General features: G+C 49.6%; 1 protein-coding gene across 2 annotated transcripts; it reads right to left on the bottom strand.

Annotated features, from left to right (window-relative positions):
• Window positions 1-12,700: 12,700 nt before the first annotated feature.
• On the bottom strand, window positions 12,701-15,134 carry LOC123426925 (TPD1 protein homolog 1A-like). Of its 2 annotated transcripts, XM_045110853.1 has the most exons (4): window positions 14,733-15,134; window positions 14,273-14,429; window positions 13,683-13,790; window positions 12,701-13,395 (listed from the first exon to the last, which is right to left on the bottom strand). In XM_045110853.1, exons 2-4 carry the CDS (start codon window positions 14,415-14,417, stop codon window positions 13,007-13,009), a joined length of 642 nt encoding a protein of 213 aa, XP_044966788.1. In that variant the 5' UTR covers window positions 14,418-14,429; window positions 14,733-15,134; the 3' UTR covers window positions 12,701-13,006. The 2 variants fall into 2 exon arrangements, with proteins under 2 accessions (XP_044966788.1, XP_044966784.1); XM_045110849.1 differs by lacking the exon at window positions 14,733-15,134 and having other exon boundaries at window positions 14,273-14,579.
• Window positions 15,135-21,459: the final 6,325 nt, after the last annotated feature.

Below are 21,459 nucleotides of genomic sequence, written 5' to 3'. Positions count from 1 at the left end.
ATCATGCATCTTCATTTTCTTCATATGATATGTTACATGTATGCATGATTTACAAGACTCATGGGGAGATCTCCATGATATAAATCATCAATGTGCATTTGCTGTAAAAAGCAAAATCCTCAAGATATGCACATCTTCAGGGGGGGTCTCTGAATCTTGATTTCAAATTCCTCAAATGAGTATTTACACTTCATATTTTTGATCCCTGTTGAATACTTAACCTAATTGTCATCAACCACCAAAAAGGAGGAGATTGTAAGTGCATCTAGTGCCCCTTAGTGATTTTGGTGGTTTGAAGACTCATAGGTTAAGTATCTAATGTGTTTGTGAGTGTACACAGGATCTATAAGTCATTGAGGAGTTTGAGATATTTGAAAAATATCGACCCCTAAAAATATATGTCTTCAGTTGAAGAGATTGGTCTGAAGCTGAAGAAATGAATCGCGAGGAATCTGCGATGAAATTGATATTCCTCATGAAGATACTGATATTGAGAAGTCCGGCGGTTCCTGAAGAAAATCACTCTGAAGAATTGAAGCATGAAGATTTACACTTTCTGTTTTACTTTCTTCGCATTCGAGTAATAGGAACACCGTACTGTTAAAGGGGGTCGAAGTTACACTATGGAATGAATTTCCTCATGATGCTTGACCCAAGCCTAATCCTACCAAAAGCCTCAAATGAGGAATATGAGTGACATGAGGACTCTCACAGTTCAGAGTTCCGACCGTTTTGATAGCCACGCCAAGTCACTGGTCTTATCCACTCCAACGGTCATATTACTTAAGGGCATTAGTGTCAAATCATGTCGGGATGCTCCCAGGCTATAAATAGCCACCCCCCACAACCACTAGCTGGTTGGCTGCTCCGTTAGAAACTGACACTTGCCATAAGAGCAACCCAAATCCTCAGAGCCTTCGAGAGTAATTCATCAGTGAGGAAATACACCATACACCGAAACCACAAACCAAACCTAGTGATTGAGCATCACTGAAGAAGTTGTTCCTGTGTGGGACTGAAGCCTTTTACCTTTGAGGATTGTGCATCCTCCAGACGGTTATGCGTCATTGTCTAGAGCTTTCCAGCAGTCAATTGTGGATCGCCGGGTGACCAAGTTTGTGAGGGGTTGGAAGTCTGCCCTGAAGACTTACCACGAGTGTTGGGCGAGGACTGTGTGTTCTTAGCTCAAGGAGAATACGGTAGGGACTATGTGTCCCGGGACTGTGTGTCCTTTGGTTTCAATACCAAGCCACTCCAAACCAGATGTACGACTTTCACTACGACTGTTTGAACAATTTGTTGAAGACTTTCTCTGAATTTCCTCAACCCCAATTTCCTCACATTAGTTAATACTCATCTGTATTCTGCGTGCCTGCTCACAGTGCAATCTGTTTTCACATTCTTCACTCTGAAAAACTGCTGTTGTGAAACTTTGCACATCTGATCCTTTACTGTTTCCGCTGTAAGTTAGTCATCACTGAGGAATTTCCTCAAAAGGAATTTCCTCAGTGATGAAATTCTAAAAATCTCCTATTCACCCCCCTCTAGTCGATATAACGCACTTTCATCCATGTTAGTGCTGGCATGCCAGAGGGAGCTTCTGAAGAAGATCAGAGGAAGTTCCACGAAGCCAACACTATGTTTGTGGGATGCGTTTTGAGTGTTCTTGCTGACCGTCCGTGTGATATGTAGATGCACATACAAGATGGAAAGACACTGTGGGATGCAGTGAAGGCTAAATTCGATGCTACAGATGCAGGCAGTGAACTGTACATCATGGAGAATTTTCACGACTACAAGATGGTGAATAACCGTTCTGTGGTTGAACAAGCTCATGAGATACAGTGCATTGTGAAGGAACTGGAACTCCTTAAGTGTGATCTACCTGATAAATTTGTGGCTCGGTGCATGATTGCAAAGTTGCCTTCTTCACGGAGGAACTTCGCCACTTCTCTGAAACATAAGAGACAGGAGATATCAGTTGAAAATCTGATTGAATCTCTTGATGTTGAAGAGAAAGCTCGGGCTAAATACACTAATGAGAAAGGAGGTGAGGTTCAACCTACTGCCAACATGGTATAAATGTTCCCACAGAACAAGAACAAAGGAAAGAACAAGCATGTTTTCAACAAGCCTATAAAGACTATTACCTTCAAGAAGAAGAAGTTCAACAAGGCTGAGCTAGAGTGCTACGCCTGTGGGAAGCTCAGACACTTTTCCAAGGAATGCCCAGAATGCGCACACCGCAGAGGGAAAACCAGCTCCAAGACAGTCAACATGATGACCACTAGCAATACTGATGGATATGGTAATTTACCTATTGTGCTTTAGTATTCCAATCATCTTCATGGTGGATTGATTCAGGAGCTATCGTTCATGTGTGTGCTGATGTCTCTTTGTTTACTTCTTATCAGGTCGCAAGGGATTCTTCCGTCCTACTGGGGAATGGGTCGCATGCTTCTGTTCGTGGCACTGGCACGGTGGATCTGAAGTTTACTTCGGGAAAGATCGTGCAACTAAGGAACATGCAGCATGTCCCTACTATGAACAAGAATCTAGTTAGCGGCTCCCTTCTATGTCAAGATGGGCTTAAGGTAGTTTTAGAGTCAAATAAAGTAATCGTGTCGAGATTTGGACAATTTATAGGTAAACACTATGAGTGCGGAGGCATGTTCCGCTTTTCCCTTTCAGATTTTTGCAAGAAGTGAGTAAATCAAATTTGTGCTAGTATTAATGATGATACAAGTGTTTGGCATTCTCGTTTGTGTCATATTAATTTTGGTTTAATGTTTTGGCTATCCAGTATGAGTTTAATTCCGAATTTCACACTTGCCATAGAATCTAAGTGCCATAGTTGTGTGCAATCTAAGCAACCTCGAAAGCGTCACACGGGTGCCGAAGAGAGAAACTTGGCACCTCTAGAACTCATACATTCTGATCTATGTGAGATGAATGGTGTGTTGACAAAATGTGGAAAGAAATATTTCATTACTTTGATTGATTATGCGACTAGATTTTGCTATGTTTATTTGTTGCAAACTAAAGATGAAGCTCTCAATTACTTTAAGATCTATAAAGCTGAAGTTGAAAATCAACTAGAGAGAAAGATCAAGCGTCTTAGGTCGGATCGTGATGGAGAATATTTTACCAAAGTTTTTGATGAATTTTGTGAGGAACATGGTATTATTCATGAGAGGACGCCTCCCTATTCGCCCCAATCAAACGGGATTGCTGAGAGGAAAAACCGCACATTGACTTATTTGGTGAACACCATGATAGACACTGCTGGTTTATCTAAGGCATGGTGGGGGGGCTTTGTTGACTGTATGTCATGTCCTGAATAGAGTTCCTAACAAAAATAAAGAGAAAACCCCTTATGAAGAGTGGGTTGGGAGAAAACCATCACTTTCTTATTTGCGCACTTGGGGATGTTTGGCAAAGGTCAATATTCCTATCCCCAAGAAACGCAAACTTGGAACAAAGACAGTGGATTGTGTTTTTCTGGGTTATGCTCAGCAGAGCATGGCTTATAGATTTTTAGTAGTTAAATCTGAGGTTCCTGATATGCATGTAGATACTGTAATGGGATCTCGTGATGCAACATTGTTTTGAGAATATGTTTCCTATGAAACATATGCATAACATTGCTAGATTTTCTTCTGAGTTAAATTCTAAATCTAGTACATTTGATGATTATATTGAACAAACATCCGAGGAAGTTCATGAGAAGGATAACGATGAAGCTCCTGTAAGGAGCAAGAGACAAAGGGTTGCAAAATCCTTTGGTGATGATTTCATCGTATACCCTGTGAACGATATTCCCAAGTCTATTGAAGAGGCATATGCATCTCCAGATGTAGATGATTGGAAAGAAGTTGTTCATAATGAGATGGACTCAATTATTTCTAATGGAACTTGGGAGTTAACTGAACGACCTTATGGTTGTAAACCTGTGGGTTGTAAATGGGTGTTCAAAAAGAAGTTAAGGCCTAATGGTACTATTGATAAGTATAAGGCGCGACTTGTGGCCAAGGGCTACCCTCAGAAAGAAGGCGAAGATTACTTTGACACATATTCACCCGTTGCTAGAATAATCACCATTCGGGTGCTACTTTTCCTGGCTGCCTCTTATGGTCTGATCATTCAGCAAATGAATGTAAAGACAACTTTCCTAAATGGAGAGTTGGAAGAGGAAATTTATATGGATCAACCTGATAGGTTTGTGGTAAAAGGAGAAGAGAAAAAGGTGTGCAAGTTGCTAAAATCTTTGTATGGTTTGAAACAAGCACCTAAGCAATGGCATGGGAAGTTTGAAAGAACTTTGACTTCTGCGGGATTTTTCACTAATGAGGGTGATAGGTGTGTCTACTATCGCCATGGGGGAGGCACTAGTGTCATATTATGTTTGTATGTGAATGACATTTTGATCTTTGGAACAAACATTGTTGTGATCAATGAGGTCAAGACTTTCCTATCAAAGAATTTTGACATGAAAGATCTGGGAGAAGCCGATGTGATACTAAACATCAAATTATTAAGGATGAGAGTGGGATCACTCTAACCCAATCTCACTATGTTGTGAAGGTCTTGAGCCGTTTCGGCTTTATGGATAGCAAGCCTTCTCCAACACCTTATGGTCCCAGCATTACACTTAGAAAGAACAAGAAAGAAACGAGAGATCAATTAAGATACTCTCAAATTGTCGGTTCACTCATGTACCTAGCTAGCGCTACAAGACCAGATATTCTTTTGCTGTGAGCAAACTGAGTAGGTTCATGTCCAACCCGGGTAATGATCATTGACATGCACTAGAAAGGGTCTTGCACTATCTGAGAGGTACTATGAGTTATGGAATTCACTATTCAGGGCACCCCGCTGTGCTAGAAGGATATAGTGATTCAAATTGGATCTCTGATGTTGATGTACTCTACGCTACAAGTGGGTATGTGTTTACTCATGGAGGTGGTGCAGTGTCATGGAGGTCTTGCAAGCAAACCATATTGACAAGGTCAACTATGGAAGCAGAACTAACTGCGTTAGACACAGCCACTGTAGAGGCAGAATGGCTGCGTGAACTCTTGATGGACTTGCCTGTGGTTGAAAAACCTGTACCGGCTATTCTTATGAATTGTGACAACCAAACGGTTGTCGCTAAAGTAAATAATTCTAAGGATAACGCAAAGTCATCAAGACACGTGAAGAGACGTTTGAAATCTGTCAAGAAGTTGAGAAGCTCCGGAGTAATAACTGTTACGTATATTCAAACAGACAAAAACCTGGCAGATCCTTTTACAAAGGGACTATCACGCAATGTGATAGATATTGCATCTAGGGAGATGGGTATGAGACCCATAGACGTTACACCATAGTAGTAACCCAACCTTTGTGATCGGAGATCCCGTGAATTAGGACCTGGGAAGAACAAGCTATTGGTTAACAGAGCAGAGTAATAAGTGACCTTCTCTAAGTGAAGATGCAAAACTGTTAGAGCTGTAAGGCTTAAGTACTGTTAGGCAGGTTGGCAACATGCCTTGATGTGATTCTGTTGGCTATTATAGCAAAGATGTTGTCCTCTAGAACAATCTTTAAAGAACACACATATACGAGCTCCGATTGTAAAACGTCGCAATCTAGGAGATTTGGGTAATCTCTAGTAAGCTCACAAAGAGACCAGGGAGTACGACGTATATGCTCCAAACCGCGGGGTAGCCTACTGGCAGCCAGGTACCGGTTAAGACTTTGAGTGAAATCTGTTCACACAAAACTAGCAATTCAAGGCATAGTCCATTGTCAAGTTGTAAATGGATGTAGCTTAAAGTTCTAGGCAGAAGTTCAACTTAACAGTGTGCTGAAACACGGGTATATTAAACAAGTGGATAGACAAGGCAAATCTCTAAATGAGTATTTGAAATCTGGTGGGGGATTGTTAGAATTAATGGGCTTGGCCCATCTACAAAATTCTGAAATCTCAAATTGAGCCCATGAGTATAAATGGCAAGTGGTGGTGTGGTAGTGCTAAAGTTTAGTCCCATACCGTTAGTGGAGGAAGTGTTGGACCTCTTTATACAGTGAGTTCTCCCCACCATTCTAAGTGTGTGTTGAGAAGAGAAAGGACAGAACCACACGCGCGCGCTCGCTTGCCTCGCCGGGCTGGGCGTACGTGCGACATGCGCGTGAATGGTCCGCCAAATTCCGGTTCGATACCTTGCGGGGGCGCGGCTTCCTTTGCCGTTTTATTTTTTATGTCTTGGCAGACAAGTTAAGAATTTCTTGACCGGTAAGTATACGACTTGGAAACCAAGTCGGTTTGAGACGTGTTCGCGACACGGAACCGACCTTGGTCCTCCTATATATACTGCCTATCATGGTCGGCCAAAGACACAGCGAAAAACATCTAGGGTTTTGCCTCGTCTCACAACTTGCGCCGCCATCGTAGTCTACCTCATCCCGAGCGCCGGCGTCCAACGGCGAACGGGAGAGCAGGTATTCGGAACCACTCGCCTTTTCGATCCTGTACGGGAGAGGGCGAATTAGGTTTTCGGGAAGCGCTCTACGCGATTGCTCGCTGCTTCCACAACGGGTCGTCTACCTAGCAAGTCGGGCGGTGCTGTGTACCGCCGCCTCAAGCGTCGTCTACTTCATCCCGTCATCGCCAACGTCATCGTCAACAACGTAGCTGCACCGAACACATCTGCTTCATCTACAAACGTTCGGTACATGTGTTGTGTTCCCGTTGGCCTGATGAACATGTTAGATGCATACATGCTTTGCTAATATGGTGTTGCTGCGATTCATGATGTCTACTGCATCTAGTATGTTGGAGTATCACATGTTAGTAGCTACTATCGTCATGCTTTATATTCTGGAATTAATCATGCAAATTGTGCCTAATTACTGAACAAGAATCAGGTAAAGACCATGCATGAGGGGCCCGCACAGGCATGTCGTGCGCCCCCAAGGTCGCGTCATGCCCCTGTGTGGGGCTTTGGCAGCTCCTCTCGAGGTGTCTCGAAGTTGTGTGTGTTTCTTGTTGCTCAAAAAATCATATTATATCGGCAATTTATATTGACCTACGTAGATATTGATTTTCTTGAAAATGAAAAATAGACAAAAAGCAGAAACTGACACTCGACACTAAATTAATAGGTTAGTCCATAAATATAATATAAATTTGCTAGAAAAAGTGTATAAAACTAATAATACAATAGCATAAAATAAACAAAAAATATAGATATATTTGAGACATATCAACATGACAAGCTTAATTCTTGCTCATTCTCAGGTAGGTAAATGATAAACAAAGATATTTTTATGTTGAATGATACCCACCTTAGTCTTGATCAAATGATGTAATAAGGACTGAGCTTAAAACAAAATTGATTCAAAGCAATAATCTATAATTGATAACAAGCAAGTAATATCAAAATGTGCAATAAAATTACTATTGCTTTTCATGGATGGATGCTTTCATGTAATACCAATTAATACCCACATGTCATATTCATGTTCTAACTCACTTAAGGCTTTATCATATTCAGAAATCTTATATAACACAACCTAGTGCTTTAGTCAAGTAGCTGAATTCCTAACGAGCCCTTGTAAACTACTTAGCACTTTGCTTAGTCCTCAATTCACAAGTTATGGTCTTAGCACTTTAGATGGCAAACTGAATAATGATGGGAGATTTATAAGAAGACAAAAATTAATAAAGTAGCACATCAATGCAACTTGATCGTTAGGTAATGAAGAGGCTTTACTGTCGGAAATATGCCCTAGAGACAATAATAAATTGTTTATTATGATATTTCCTTGTTCCTCATAAACATTTGTTATCCATACTAGAATTGTATTAACCGAAAACTTAGATATATGTGTGGATACATAAACAACACCGTGTCCTAGTGAGCCTCTACTAGACGTTGATCAAAGACGCTTAAGATTTCCTAAGCATAGACATGAGTTGTAATTTGATAATGAGGTCACATCAATAGGAGAATTATCTGATGTACGAGAGCCAACCATAAGCTTAGCATATCATCATTTCACCTAGTTTTTGCTACAACTTTCTTCATGTCAAGTATTTGTTCCTTAGACCATGAAATAAAGCAAATCCCTGACACTGGAGGAATACTTAGTACATATCCGAATGTCACTTTGTAACTGCGTCATCACAAAGGTTCTCTACAGGTATCTTTGATCGTGTGTGTTGGATTGGCATGGATCGAGACTATGATTTGTCACTTCGTGTGACAAAGAGATATCTCTCGCCCCTCTCGGTAATACAACATCATAAGAAGCTTGCAAGCATGTGACTAATGAGTTTGGCCACGAGATCATGTATTACAGAACGAGTAAAGAGACTTTCCAGTAACGAGATTGAACTAGGTATGGAGATAACGATGATCAAATCTCGGGCAAGTAACATATTGCTTGACAAAGAGAAATACATATGGGATTAACCCAATCCTCGATATCGTGGTTCAACCGATAGAAGATCTCCGTGGAATATGAGGAATCAACATGGGCATCCAGGTCCCGCTATTGGTTGTTGACCAGAGAGGTGTCTCGGTCATGTCTGGATGATTCTCGAACTCGTAGGGTCCACACACTTAACGTTGGACGACGCTTGCGTAGTATTCAGATATGTACGTTGGTGACTAAATGCTGCTTGGAGTTCCGTATGAGATCAGGGACGTCACAAGGAGCTCCGGAATGGTTTGGAGATAAAGATTCATATATAGGAAGTCATATTTTGTCTATCGGAAATATTTCGGGCATTAAAGATAGTGTACAGAAAGGGTTTCAGAGGTCCACCTGCCCTCGGGGCCCACCTGGGCTGTAGGGGGACGCCTTGGCCTACTTAGGCCAGGCGCACCATTCCCTCAAAGGTCCAATGCGGCCAAAGGGGGGAAACCCTAAAGGAAGGGGCGCTCCCTAGGTGCCTTGCGGGGCTCATACTCTCCCTTCGTCGTCGCCCCTCTCTTGGAGGAGGGGTGAGGGTTGGCACCCCCTCCCTCTTGACTCCTATATATAGTGCAAGGGAGGAGAGGGCTGAACACACAAAATCCTCTCCTTCAAGGCAGCCCCTCCTTTCGCGTTTCTTCCTAGGTCATCGTCCCGACAGCGCTCGGTGAAGCCCTGCCTACAATGCACCATCGCCATTCCCGCCATGCTATTGTGGTGGTCGTGAGCCCATATAATTCTCCGCCCTCGCTTGCTGGATCAAGGAGGCGGAAATGTCACCGAGCCGCATGTGTGTCAAATGCAAAGTTCTCGTTCGTTCATCGCTGGATCGGATTGGATCGCGATTGGATCGTGAAGTGTACGACTACAACAATCACGTTATAAACGCTTCCACATAACGGTCTACATGGTACGTAGAGACACTATCCCCTCTCATTGTTATGCATCTCCTAGATTATATCTTGGATGTTCATAGGAATATTTTTGTTTTTTTCATGTTTCGTTCCTAACATTTACAATTGATATTAATGCAAAGAATAGAGATTGTCATGCGACGATGCACTGAATAAAATATCTCCTAATGCAACTAACTCAGTGTGCATCTAACTTGCTTGCTCACATCCTCGAGCATTTGAGGAAGATGATCATAGGAATATGTAAGTCAAGTTCTCATAATGTAAAAATCCCACTGGTATATGAAAACTTCTGCTGTCAAAGCTACCTTTCCCATTAAGACATTACCCCTCATTTGATCATCAGTTCTCCTATACTTTACTCAGCCTCATCCAAGGGCCATACTGTAGTGCTTCATCTCTTATAAATAACCCACATGTATATTAAAAATCTGCCATATGCTCATACTCAAACATGCACCATAACGGATTTTTCTTTCTATCCTTCCCTTGCCCGACACCACCTCCACTAGCGTTGGCGCTCTTTTCCTTCCCCCATCCCAACAAAAAACCTCTCACGAGAGGCTTTGGAATATCAAGCTTCACCTTTCCTCGAAGAACCTTCCCCACCACATTTGCATCGTATACCACATCTCATCCTGGGCGTTTGGGTACCCGAACCCGTTACCCAAACCTAAACCGAACCGAATTACCCGAATTGTCGGGTAATTCGGGTATCGGGTAAGGATTCGGTTCTCATTTCTTGACTGTTCGATTTTTGGGTTAGGGTTCGGGTTTTAGTCTGGAAAACCCGAAATACCCATACTACCCAAATTATTCATACTGTCCAAAAATTTCATGCTATTATTACACTAACTTGTTACCCATACTAACTAAAATACCCATATTACCAAAAATACCCATAATATCCGAGTTATTCATATCAAAAGTTGATGTATGCTCCGAATATTTTGGATATTTTGGGTACCCGAACCGAAATTTTGGGTAATTTGGGTTTAGGTATTCTTTTGACAGAAACAATTTTGGTTCTGATTTTCGAACACCCGAATTACCCATAAACCGAACTACCCTAACCGAAATATCCAAAATACCCGAACGTCCAGACTGAACCACATCATCGTCGATCAACTCATGAAAGTCTTTACCAATGAGTCCCCCCATACTCGTGTTCACAAACCGAGGGGTAGGCCAAAAACATGAATCCACATCGGGATCAATTTGTAGTCATACTACTCGACCGTTTTATCTGGACCATAACCCCCATGACCAATAACTCTTTCTCGAACCACCAGGGGCCCTCTTCAAGACATCCCCTCCATCCGAACGCTTGCTGGAAAGTGATCATGAATATATTCTCACCTGGTTACTTGCATCCCAGGACTTTTATTGGGCACCAAATCCTTCCAAGAGTTTGCCCTACAACTCCTTCGTGTGTCGGGCTCTACGAGAACAACTTTCCCATCCCATGTGGACCATTGGGCGCCCACTTGTACACCTTCTCCTTCTCCACCACATCGATCTTCAGATCTTCAGGCCCTTCGTCTCTGTTTTTGACAACTTCAAGCCCTTCAACAATCCTTTAACTTCCTTCAACTCTCCAGCACTACTCACCCACTCACCAACCCATGAAAAAACTAGGAAAAGAAGGGTGGTGTATGACCGTGTTCCCTAGACGCACGAAAGACCTTCTTGGTGGGGAAGGGAATTGGTAGTCAAGACCCTTGCCAAGATCTCTCGCGATGGGGAAGATCGAACAGTGGTGGCAACGGACGAACAGTAGACGAGATTGGATCGCGTGACCATTGCCTCTATGAGATTTTTGCAAACCCTCGCCCAAGGGACGACCGATCGACCCCAATTTTCTTTCCGTGTGTGTAACAAAATCAGATTGGAAGTACGCTCCGAGTCTCCTATAGAGAGGCGTCACTTCGAAGGGCCCCAAGCACCCGGACCGATCGGACCCACTCAAGGGCATGCTCGTGTCTAGGACTACAAGAAAAGCTCGAGGCTCATGGGCCACTCGAGACCAACTCGTTTTTTAGCTTGACTCGAAAATAAACAAGCTCAGTTTGAACACTTTGTGCAGCGCGACCAAAAACAACCCGATCTTCGGCCAAGGCTAACTCGCGCTATTTTAACCTGATAGCTTGATATAATATCGTTATGTTAAATGATAAAGCCATCTATTAAATGAAAATAAGATAATTTATTACCATGTATGTTGGCCACTATTTTTCTTCACTTTATTACCAACAAATATGGGTGCTTAATTAAGTGCAAAGAAGATTTATTCCTTGTTATGGTCTTTGGCCAATAATTTGTTTTCAGTAATTTCTTTTCCCAATTATGTCTCTCGTGAATCATTATCTTACTTTCATACCTAACTTTCTGTTGTGAGAAAATAAGTCAAACTACTTTGAAGAAATTTAAATTGTCATCTTAATTGGAATAATATGTTTTCATTGTTTTCTTATGTTGTGTTCAGCCTTATCTGATTGGAATAATCATCATAAGTTTATATTTTTACCATCTCATTTTGCTTAAAACTAGGTCCACATCGAATCGTTACAAACTAAGCATGAATCATGTTCTACTTCTACAGCTCAACCTTAAGCTTCACATAGTCTGAGCTAGCTTGACTTTTAACATGTGTTAAACTGAGCCAACTACAACCGGCTTGAACTCTACTCGTTTGCAGTCGTGTCCGAGCGGCACGGTACCGATCGCTGCGGCTGCACCAAAGGCAGCAACCCACAGGGCTTCACGATTCACGAATCACGATGGAGGAGGTGTTGGAGCTCCGCTGCGACGACGGTGGGTGCATCTACAGTAACCCCACGTCATCGGTTACTTGGAGGAGAACCAGAGGGATCCCACGTCCAGCTACGGAGCCATGCACATCCCGAGAGAAAAGGACATCACAGTCCAATAAATACCCATCACAGAGCTGTCAAAGCCCCATCGAATCAAACATTGCATGTCTCGCACACAGATCCATGCACCAGAGGAGGCGAGAGAGGCTTTGCCCAGAAAACACGACTCGCACGGTCACGCAGCTGTCATTCGCGTAGCCAGCTAGAGCTAGCACATTTACGGACAGACTACACCAGCTACAGTAGGCTACACACGAGCCACACGGCGTAGCCAGCTACACTAGGCTACACACGAGCCACACGGCGTAGCACACTAGGCTACACACGAGCCACACGGCGCAGCAGCAACTACGCCCTTGTGCCTAGGCAAGAAGGCAGTCCATCCCACATGACAAGGAACACTTGCACACTGGGCCGGGAAAACTCATCCAAAGCGAGAAAAGTAGACAATACACACGAAAAGGACTTGTCGCATTTACCTGACTTGCCAAAAACACGGTAGAATTTCCCCCTTCCTTGCCCCAAAAGACAGCTCCGGATCACATCGAGGTGTCACGGTTGGTCTTTTTCGCGTACCAAAATTTGCCTAGCAGCTAGGGAAGAGAAGCCAGCCAGTTACTTACACCTATACCGATCGCCGTATTGCCCTAACACTGTCTAGCTAGGACGAGTACGTAACATATCTGAGTTTTATACGTATTTAGGCTACGCACACGTACGTGCTACCTGGCGCCGTACGGTGTGTAGTGGGTGGTGCTACGGGGAGGTGGCCGCGGCGGGGTCGACGCAGGTGGCGACGGCGACGGAGAGCTGGTAGGGGAACGAGTTGGAGTACTCGAACGAGATGGTCTCGCCGGCGAGGAGTGGCTGGCCGTCGTTGAGGAGGCAGTCGTCGCGCGCGAGCCGTCGGAACTTGCGAGGGTCCACCAGGCTCACGGAGCTGAACCAGCCGCACCGCACGTGGATCCCAGCGATCGCACAGTCGCCGTCGCCGCCCGAGCACCGGTTCATCACGTCCACCGTGTACGCCGGCACCCCGCTGGGCAGCGTCGTGCCCCGGCCCTGGTAGATGGCGATGTCCTCCTTGCCGGCGCAACCCTCGTCGACGCGGTGCGGCCGGACTCCGCCGAGGCCCACGTCCGCGCCTGCGAAAAAGAAATGGGCCCATGTGTCATTCACTGCGGAGGTAGGGCATGGACAGAATGGAATGTGAGGGATTTCAAAACCAGATGGAATCAATGGCCAACTGGCTTCAACCCAAAGGGCTCGTATCCGAGGACAAAGCAAAAGAAGGGCGCTGGGCCCCCCGCGGCAGGCTCAAAGTACCACTCCTGCGCGCGCAGAACCAGGGTCCACGAGCGCAGGCGTTGGTCGGGGGGAGAAGGCTGGCCAAAGCATCATTGACCGGATGACCGGAGGATGCATTAACTACCTGCCGGACGGAGGACCTTGCGGGGAAGGACGGCGCGATATGGCGGGCGCGGAGGAGCCGCCGAGGAGCCGGGGGTAGGGGCGGGAGCGGCGGGCGTCGGCGAGAATCCTGCAGCAACACACGGAGCCGGGGGAAAATCGTTAGCCCAGGATCCGAGTGCAAACAATCGATAGATAGAGTAGGACTGCGCGTGTGCTACAGTGCATAGATGGACAATGGACAGACAGGATGGGCCCGGACTTGAACTTGGAAAGTAAAGCCACCCGAAGTAGAAGGATCATCTTTGCAACAAACAAATTTCCAAGTTAATTAAGCCCCAGGATCTTAAAAAACAACGGAACCACATGGAGCGCAGGAAAAATTTGTTGCAACTTATCCGAGATCGATCCTTGGTAAAAGTACAAATGGCACCATGATAAGTTTTTCTTTTTTAATTTAGCCGAACCCATACGAGGGTTCAAATCGAAACAAAGGCCGTGTGATTTATGAAGGAGAAAACCAAAAATCCAGAAGAGTAGTACTACAACATGGAAGACCGTGGCAAAACAGAAACATGGAGAAAGGGAGAGTTGGCAGACAAGGTTAGCGACCTGCGTCGACGGAGGCGGGCGCGAGGGAGACGGAGTCGACGGAGGCGGACGCGAAGGAGACGGAGCAGAGCGCGGCGAGCAGCACGACAACCCACGCTGATCTCGCACGAGCCGCCGGCGCACCTGACAACGAGGACGCCCTCATCTCGCTGAGGCCCTGGGATAAGACGAACAGCAGAGGAGAACATGGAGATCAACGACGATACAGATCTAACAAGTCGAGATAACAGATGGCAGCAGGTAGGCATGGAGGAGGCAACAAAGCAGCAAGCAGCAGCTTCGCCACAGTCGGGCCTCGCTCCCCCGGCCTGGCTCGCCGCCATCGGCGCGCACCAATCGCTGCGCGCCTCGGCGGAGAACGCTGCGGCGGGACGCGCGCGCCCACGCCTCGGGGTTCACGCGCCACGCCACCAAATGGGTCGGGACCGGGAGGCGAGGAAGGATGACGGCGGCTGTGTACCTGGAGACGGGCTCGACGACGGTGCGGTGGTCGCCGGCGAGGAGTGCACGCGGCGGCGGCGGCGGGGGCGGCGGCTTCGCTGGGCGGCGTGGCCGGTGGGTACTACGTGCGGGGGAGTAGTAGTATCTGGTAGGGCTGGGCTGCCTCCGAGACGAAATAAATCTCCCTCGCACGTGTGGGGCAAGCCGCAAGCGGACGAGGAAGGGAATGTGGGTGATGCGGCGGTGGAATTGATAGAGACCCCTGTAGCGTGCGCGCCGCCAACAAGGGGAGGAAGGGGCTGGGTTTGGTTTGGATTTGGGCGCGGTGGCTCAGGCTGGTGGTGGAGGGAGGGACGGAGGGGAGGCCCAGGCCCCAGGGGACCAAACGAAAGCGATCCGGTCTGGCTTGCTTCTGGCCAAGGCAAAAGTGTGTCCTGCCGGAAGGAAAAGCTCTGGCCGTTTTTGGCGTCTTTGCTGGCTGCGAGAGCGCTTTCTTTCTCTGCTGCTTCTTTTCTTCTGTTGCTCCCTTCCGCTGTTTCGGGCTCCCACCTGCGCTCTCTTTCGCTTTGCTCCCTTCCGTTGTTTCGACTCCAGTTTCATTTTGAATCGTTTGGACTGGACGACGTACGCGGTGAAACCGGTCCGTGGATTTGCTAGAGCGGGAATGGTTTCTTTCTCAGGAATACGCAAGAGTGAAACAAGTACAAGCGGCAACTCACAAATCTACGTGCACAGTGAGCTCTAGAGGCAACTGATCTTTGGAGGTGGTGGAATCGCAGCACAAAAGAGTAACAGCTCTGAGCTCACTCACACCCCCACCCCCACCCGGCGCCGCTGGCCACTCCGGCCGTGGCGGCCACCCTCCAAGCACTTATGACCGGCCGGGGCAGGCCAACCCCCGGCGGTCCGCCGGCTCTCCCGGCCCCTCCAGGCGCCGGTCCGCGCGATGCCGCACCGCCCCATGGTCCGTCGCCTGCATCCCCTGCGTCGCCCCGGGTTCTTCATGGTCTGCTGCCGGATCCGGCTCCCATGCCGAGGCTACTGCTCCGAGGAGAGTGCTCCTATGCTGCAACCGACGGTCCGCCCCGTGCCTCCTCCCCAGCACCGATGGTGGACATGGGACGGGATCCGCGGGATCTGGCTCCATCACCTGTCCCACAGGAGTCCGGGCGCATTCAAGCCCCGCGCGTCAAGTCCATCATCGTCGACTCCTCGAGGGCCGAGGTTGCCATTTCGGGGCCGGATCCGGGCTGGACTGAGGTGGCCCGGCGGGGAAGCCGCCTGACACCGGCGGAGCCCTCGGTCCCCCGGTCTCTCCGAGGTACGCACCGGACGGACCGCCGCGGCGTCTCCTCTGCTGGTGGCCCGCAAGCTGCGCCGCACCTTTTAAATCCGTTCGCCGGCCGCTGTTTTCGTTGTCTTAGCAAGCGTCATTGCCTAGTTGCCTGCCACGACCCAGTACACTGCCTCATCTGTAGGCGAGCAGGGCACATCGCCTCTCGTTGCCCCCAGAATTGTAAGGCGAATAGCTCGATTAGGGATAGGTTGGGTCCGGCACCTCGCGCGATTCACCTGTCTGACCGCCTCCGGTTCCCTCCTCCACCCCCCACGACCATGGCTCCGTCGGCTCCATCCATGCTCCGCCACCTCGACCCGTCTCGGCGCCCCAGGGAGAGCCGCTCCACCACAGTGCTCTCCCCTGCTCTGGATCAGGCTGTGTTCTTCCTCCGCAGTCATGCCGTCACGCTTTCCGCAGCTGATGGGGTCAACGTATCCTCGCCGATGGCTGTGGGGAAGGCACTGGAGGCCCAGCTCTCCGTGCTAGTGCACTCCTTGCGGGTCACGGCTCACCACCCCGAGCACTTCTTCGTCACCTTCACGCAGCCAGCTCACCAGGTGAACGCCGTGCGCCGGGGCTCCATCCGCGTCGACGGCGCCTGTTTCAACATCAGCCCGTGGCACGAGCACGACCTCGCCACGTTCGACTCCCTCCTGCTCCACGTCCGCGACGTCATTGAGAAGGTTCCGATGCACTTCTGGTCGGTGGAGGGGGCGGAAGAGATCCTCGGTAGGCGGGTGCGCGTCGACCGTCTCGACAGCCGGACCCTAGAGCGCGGTCACACCAAGACCTTTGCCTGTTGGGTCTGGGCCAGGGACATAGCCGACATTCCGACGTCGCACACTCTGGGGGTCCTTCCTCGCGGAGCCGGAAGGGTGGAGGAGATGGAGGGATTCTCCCCCCAGACAGGAGAGTTGCGCCGCCGCCGGCACCGGCGGAATACGCCATGCTCATCCACGTCGACAGGGTGGAGGACTGGACGCAGCCCTCTCCGCGCTCCTCCCACTCCGCCCAGAGCGGTCTGCCGTCGTCCGGCTCCGACGACGATGACCCTCCCTTCCCGTTGGTGGCCCCTGCGTCTTGGACGTTGGGGGTGGAAGACGGCCAGGGGGGCGACCGCTTGCGGCGCCAGGCTCGTGCCCCCGTTACCAGCCTGGGTTGCCGGGGCGGACCTAGAGACGGCCACTCGAGGGACAGCGATGACGAGGGAGGACCGGGTGCAGGCGGTCAAAGGTCCTGGAAGGACGTCCTCCTTCGCCGTGGCGCCTCGCGTGCTCCTCGCGCTTCGCCTTCGCAGCGCCGTCGAAGCCGATCCCCGCCGGCAAGGCGCGGATCGAGGGAGCCCTCGGACCGTCGCTCGGGGGCTAGGAGGATCACTACGCCAGTTCGACGCCAGTCGAGGCCCTCTCGTGAGAGAGCCAATCCGGCAGGGGCTGCCAAGACCACGGGCTCCGCCGCTGCGGCCACCCAGCCCACACCTATCACGAGGACCAGCGCCAGCGGCAAGGACCCGGTCGAGGAGTTCTTCAGGGCGGCCAAGAAGCCCACCTTAGCCTCCGTCATCATTGACGGCCTGGCGGCCGACGTCCACATCGCCGCAAAGGCGGCAGTGGCGGCCCCTCTTGAGTTCGTAGACGCCAACCTGCTCCAGGCCTCCGGCGAGTCAGTGCAGCTGGACACCTTTAGTCCAACGCTGTCGGCTGCGGCCTCCGAGCTGGGACAGTTCCACAGGGCCACCCCATCAGCAGCTAGCACGATGGAGGTCCAGCTCGGGGCGGTTACTGGACGCGTCAGGGAGCTGGAGATCGGAGGAACAGGTGCCGGGCCGGAGTCGCGGGGCCTCTTCCGGACGTCCAAGCAGCAGCCTCTGATTGCCACTTCACCCGTGCACCGTCCCGCGTCGCCGCCGAAGACTAGGGCCACCTCTACCCCGACTCGCTCTAGCGCGCGGCAAGCTGCCATCGGGTCGTCAGTGGCAGTGGCACAACGCGCTTCCCTGCGCATCGTAAAGGAGCTCGGCCTGCTCGGCCCTCGGGACAGGCTCACGGCAGAAGTCGCGAAGGCGCTCCTACAGCGTTTCGAAGAGCCCCTGTCCGACAGTGACATCTCGGTCATCGCCAGGCTGACCCACCTGGATAGCGAGGCGCTGCGGGTCATGGCTCGCATGAACGGCCCCGACGGAGCTGCCGATGAGGCCACCGTGTAATCATGTTAGCCGACCCTAGTTTCTATCTCCGATGGCGACCGATCCCCGATCGGTTCAAATTAGTTTGGTTCCCAGTTCATACGGGCAGTAGGATAGATCCTCATCGCCGGCGCATCTTGGGTTCTGCTGGTGGGCGCTGGCCCCAAATATGTATGATGGTTGTGTCACTCTTAGGCCTATGGCCATTTAGTTTTAGTCATCGGAGCTCCATTCGTGTTTTAGATGTATGACAAGATCCACCCCATCATGTGCTGGAATGTTCGTGGCTTGAACAACCCAGCCAAGAGGACAGCGGTCGGGGAGATGGCGGCCGCCCACCGCATTGCCATTCTCTGCATCCAGGAGACCAAAATCGCCGCCTGGTCACCGGAGTTAGTCCGCGAGATAGGGGGCGCCAGGCTCACATAATGTATCGCTCTACCGGCCATAGGCACTAGCGAAGGTGCGGCGATCCTTTGGGACAAGGAGCTAGCCACAGTTTCATCGCATGCGATAGGGATCTTTGCTATTACAGCTAGAGTGACCTTCCTCGAATAGTCCCAGAATTTTTGGTTATCGACGGTCTATGGTCCGGCGGACGACGCGAGAAAGGAAGATTTCCTTCGGGAACTTTCCCTCTCGGCGCCACCCCTCAACGATCCTTGGCTTATCAACTGGGATTTCAACCTCATATACGAGGCGCGAGACAAGAACAACACCAATCTCAACCGTAGGCTGATGGGTAGGTTCAGAACAGCCATCGACGCGAAGGGTTTAAAGGAAATTAGATGTAAGAACCGTAGATACACGTGGAGCAACGAACGTCAAGATCCTACCCTAGTGAGCATCGATAAGTTTTTCTGCAATACCTCCTGGGAATGCATCTTCCCATCGGTGTCACTCATCGCAGCGTCAACAGCAACATCAGACCACTGCCCGCTGATTCTGGCTGACATATCCGCCTCCCCCCGGGCAGCCCTTTTCAGATTTGAGAGTTTCTGGCCGAGTTTCCCCCGCTTCCATACCACGGTGGAACGGGCGTGGAACAGGCCGGCGCAGTCCCCTTGTCCTTTCCAACGTCTCGCCACGAAGATGGTGAGGACTGCCCGGGATCTGAAATGTTGGAGCAAGAGCTTCTTTAGCCAAGCTAAGATGCAATTCCACCTGGTGGCAGAAATAGTGCTCCGTCTGGACGTGGCGCATGAGAGATGTCGCCTCTCAGTCGCGGAGTTTACCCTCCGAAAGCTGCTAAAGCTCCGTCTGCTGGGACTCGCGGCATTAGAACGTGCTCGCCGACGACAGGCCTCACGGCTCACCTGGCTTCGGCTCGGAGATGCGGGCACAAAGTTCTTTCATGCCAAGGCAACAACGAGGAAGCGAAAAAATTTTATCCACTGCCTCCGAGTAGGCGAGGACGTACTTACGGCTCACGACCACAAGGAGGAGGCCATTCACAACCATTTCCAACTCTCCATGGGTAGGAGGGCAGCGCGACCACTACAAGTAGACTGGTCGATCTTCGACCTACCTTCCGTCCGCAATAGAGGTTTAGACAACCCTTTCTCCGAGGAAGAGGTATGGGAGGCGATCAAAGCATCACCGGCGGAGAAGGCCCCAGGGCCGGACGGATTCTCCGGGGTCTTCTACGGATCCTGTTGGTACATTATCAAGGAGGACATCATGGCAGTATTCAGTAATTTCTACAACCTGACTAGAGGGGATTTCGGCAAGTTAAACACAACTCTGGTGATACTGTTACCAAATAAAGATGGTGCAAATATGATCCAGGATTTCAGACCTATTAGTCTAATCCATTTGGTGGCCAAGCTCATCACCAAAGTCCTCTCCAGGCGCCTTTCCACGGTGATCAGTAGCATAATCTCCCCGGCGCAATCAGCATTCCTTCGCTCCAAATCAACGCAAGATAGTTTCCTCTACGTACAGAATATAGTTAGATCTCTGCATAGGAAGAAGCAACCAGCCCTACTGCTTAAGCTAGACATCGCAAAAGCTTTTGATAGCGTCTCATGGGAGTACCTTCTAGAGGTACTACAACAACTTGGATTCCCGGCGCACTGGCGGGACTGGGTTTCACTGCTCCTCTGCACGGCCTCTTCGGCCGTCATGTTAAACGGCACTGTCGGCAAATACTTCACGCATCAGCGAGGCCTATGGCAAGGAGACTCACTCTCTCCACTGCTTTTCATCATCGCCATCGACACCCTCCACCGACTCCTGGAGAAGGCAACGGAGTTGCACGAAATCGCACCGTTGCCAAGCAGAGGCATCCCCCTCAGAGTGAGCCTCTATGCAGACGACGCCGTCATCTTCGCCAATCCGGCGAGAGAAGAAATCGAAGTTCTGATGGCTATCCTACGTGACTTTGGACAAGCCTCGGGTCTGCACATCAATCCGTCAAAATCCACAGCTGCTCCCATTAGATGTGACAACACGGACCTGCAGCACACCCTAGCTAGCTTTGGAGGGAAAGTTTTCGCTTTCCCGCTGACTTACCTGGGGCTTCCGATCACTTTGTCGAGGCTTAGGCTAGTCCACATTCAGTTCATCTTAGACAGGATTAGAGCTAGACTAGCTGGATGGAAGGGCAAACTGCTTAATGTTGCCGGCAGGCGAGTCCTGGTCCGTAACGTCCTCTCAGCCCTACCCACCTTCGCACTCTCTATGCTAAGGGCGCCAAGGAAGTTTTTTTGACGAGGTAGACAAAGCTAGGTGCCGTTTTCTCTGGGCACAAGACGACGGCGAGTTCGGTGGAGGCAAGAGTAAAGTTAATTGGCCTACAGTCTACTCCCCTCTGGAGAATGGGGGTTTGGGCATCCTAGACCTAAACCGCTGCAGTAGAGCCCTTAGGCTACGATGGCTATGGCTGGCATGGACGAGCACCGACAGGGCCTGGCGGGGCATGACTCTGCCTTGTGATGAAGCGGACAGGGACCTGTTTAACGCATCAACAACAGTGGTCCTAGGCAACGGCGCAACGGCATCCTTCTGGCATTGCTCATGGACGGGAGCAGCCACCCTAAAGACGACGTTCCCGTCACTTTTTAAGCACTCTAGGAGGAAACACGGAACGGTACAGGAGGCACTAAGGAACAACACCTGGTTAGCAGACTTAGCGCATGGTAACAATGCACACCTTTGGGAGGAGGCAATTAGGCTACATAGATGGCTCCAAGATAGGGATCTTAACTTCAGGAAGAAACT

Source organism: Hordeum vulgare, chromosome 1H (genome assembly GCF_904849725.1).
Source record: "Hordeum vulgare subsp. vulgare chromosome 1H, MorexV3_pseudomolecules_assembly, whole genome shotgun sequence".
NCBI lineage: Eukaryota > Viridiplantae > Streptophyta > Magnoliopsida > Poales > Poaceae > Hordeum > Hordeum vulgare.
Note: the sequence above shows the minus strand (reverse complement) of the source record. Positions and strands in the feature narration are given on the sequence as shown.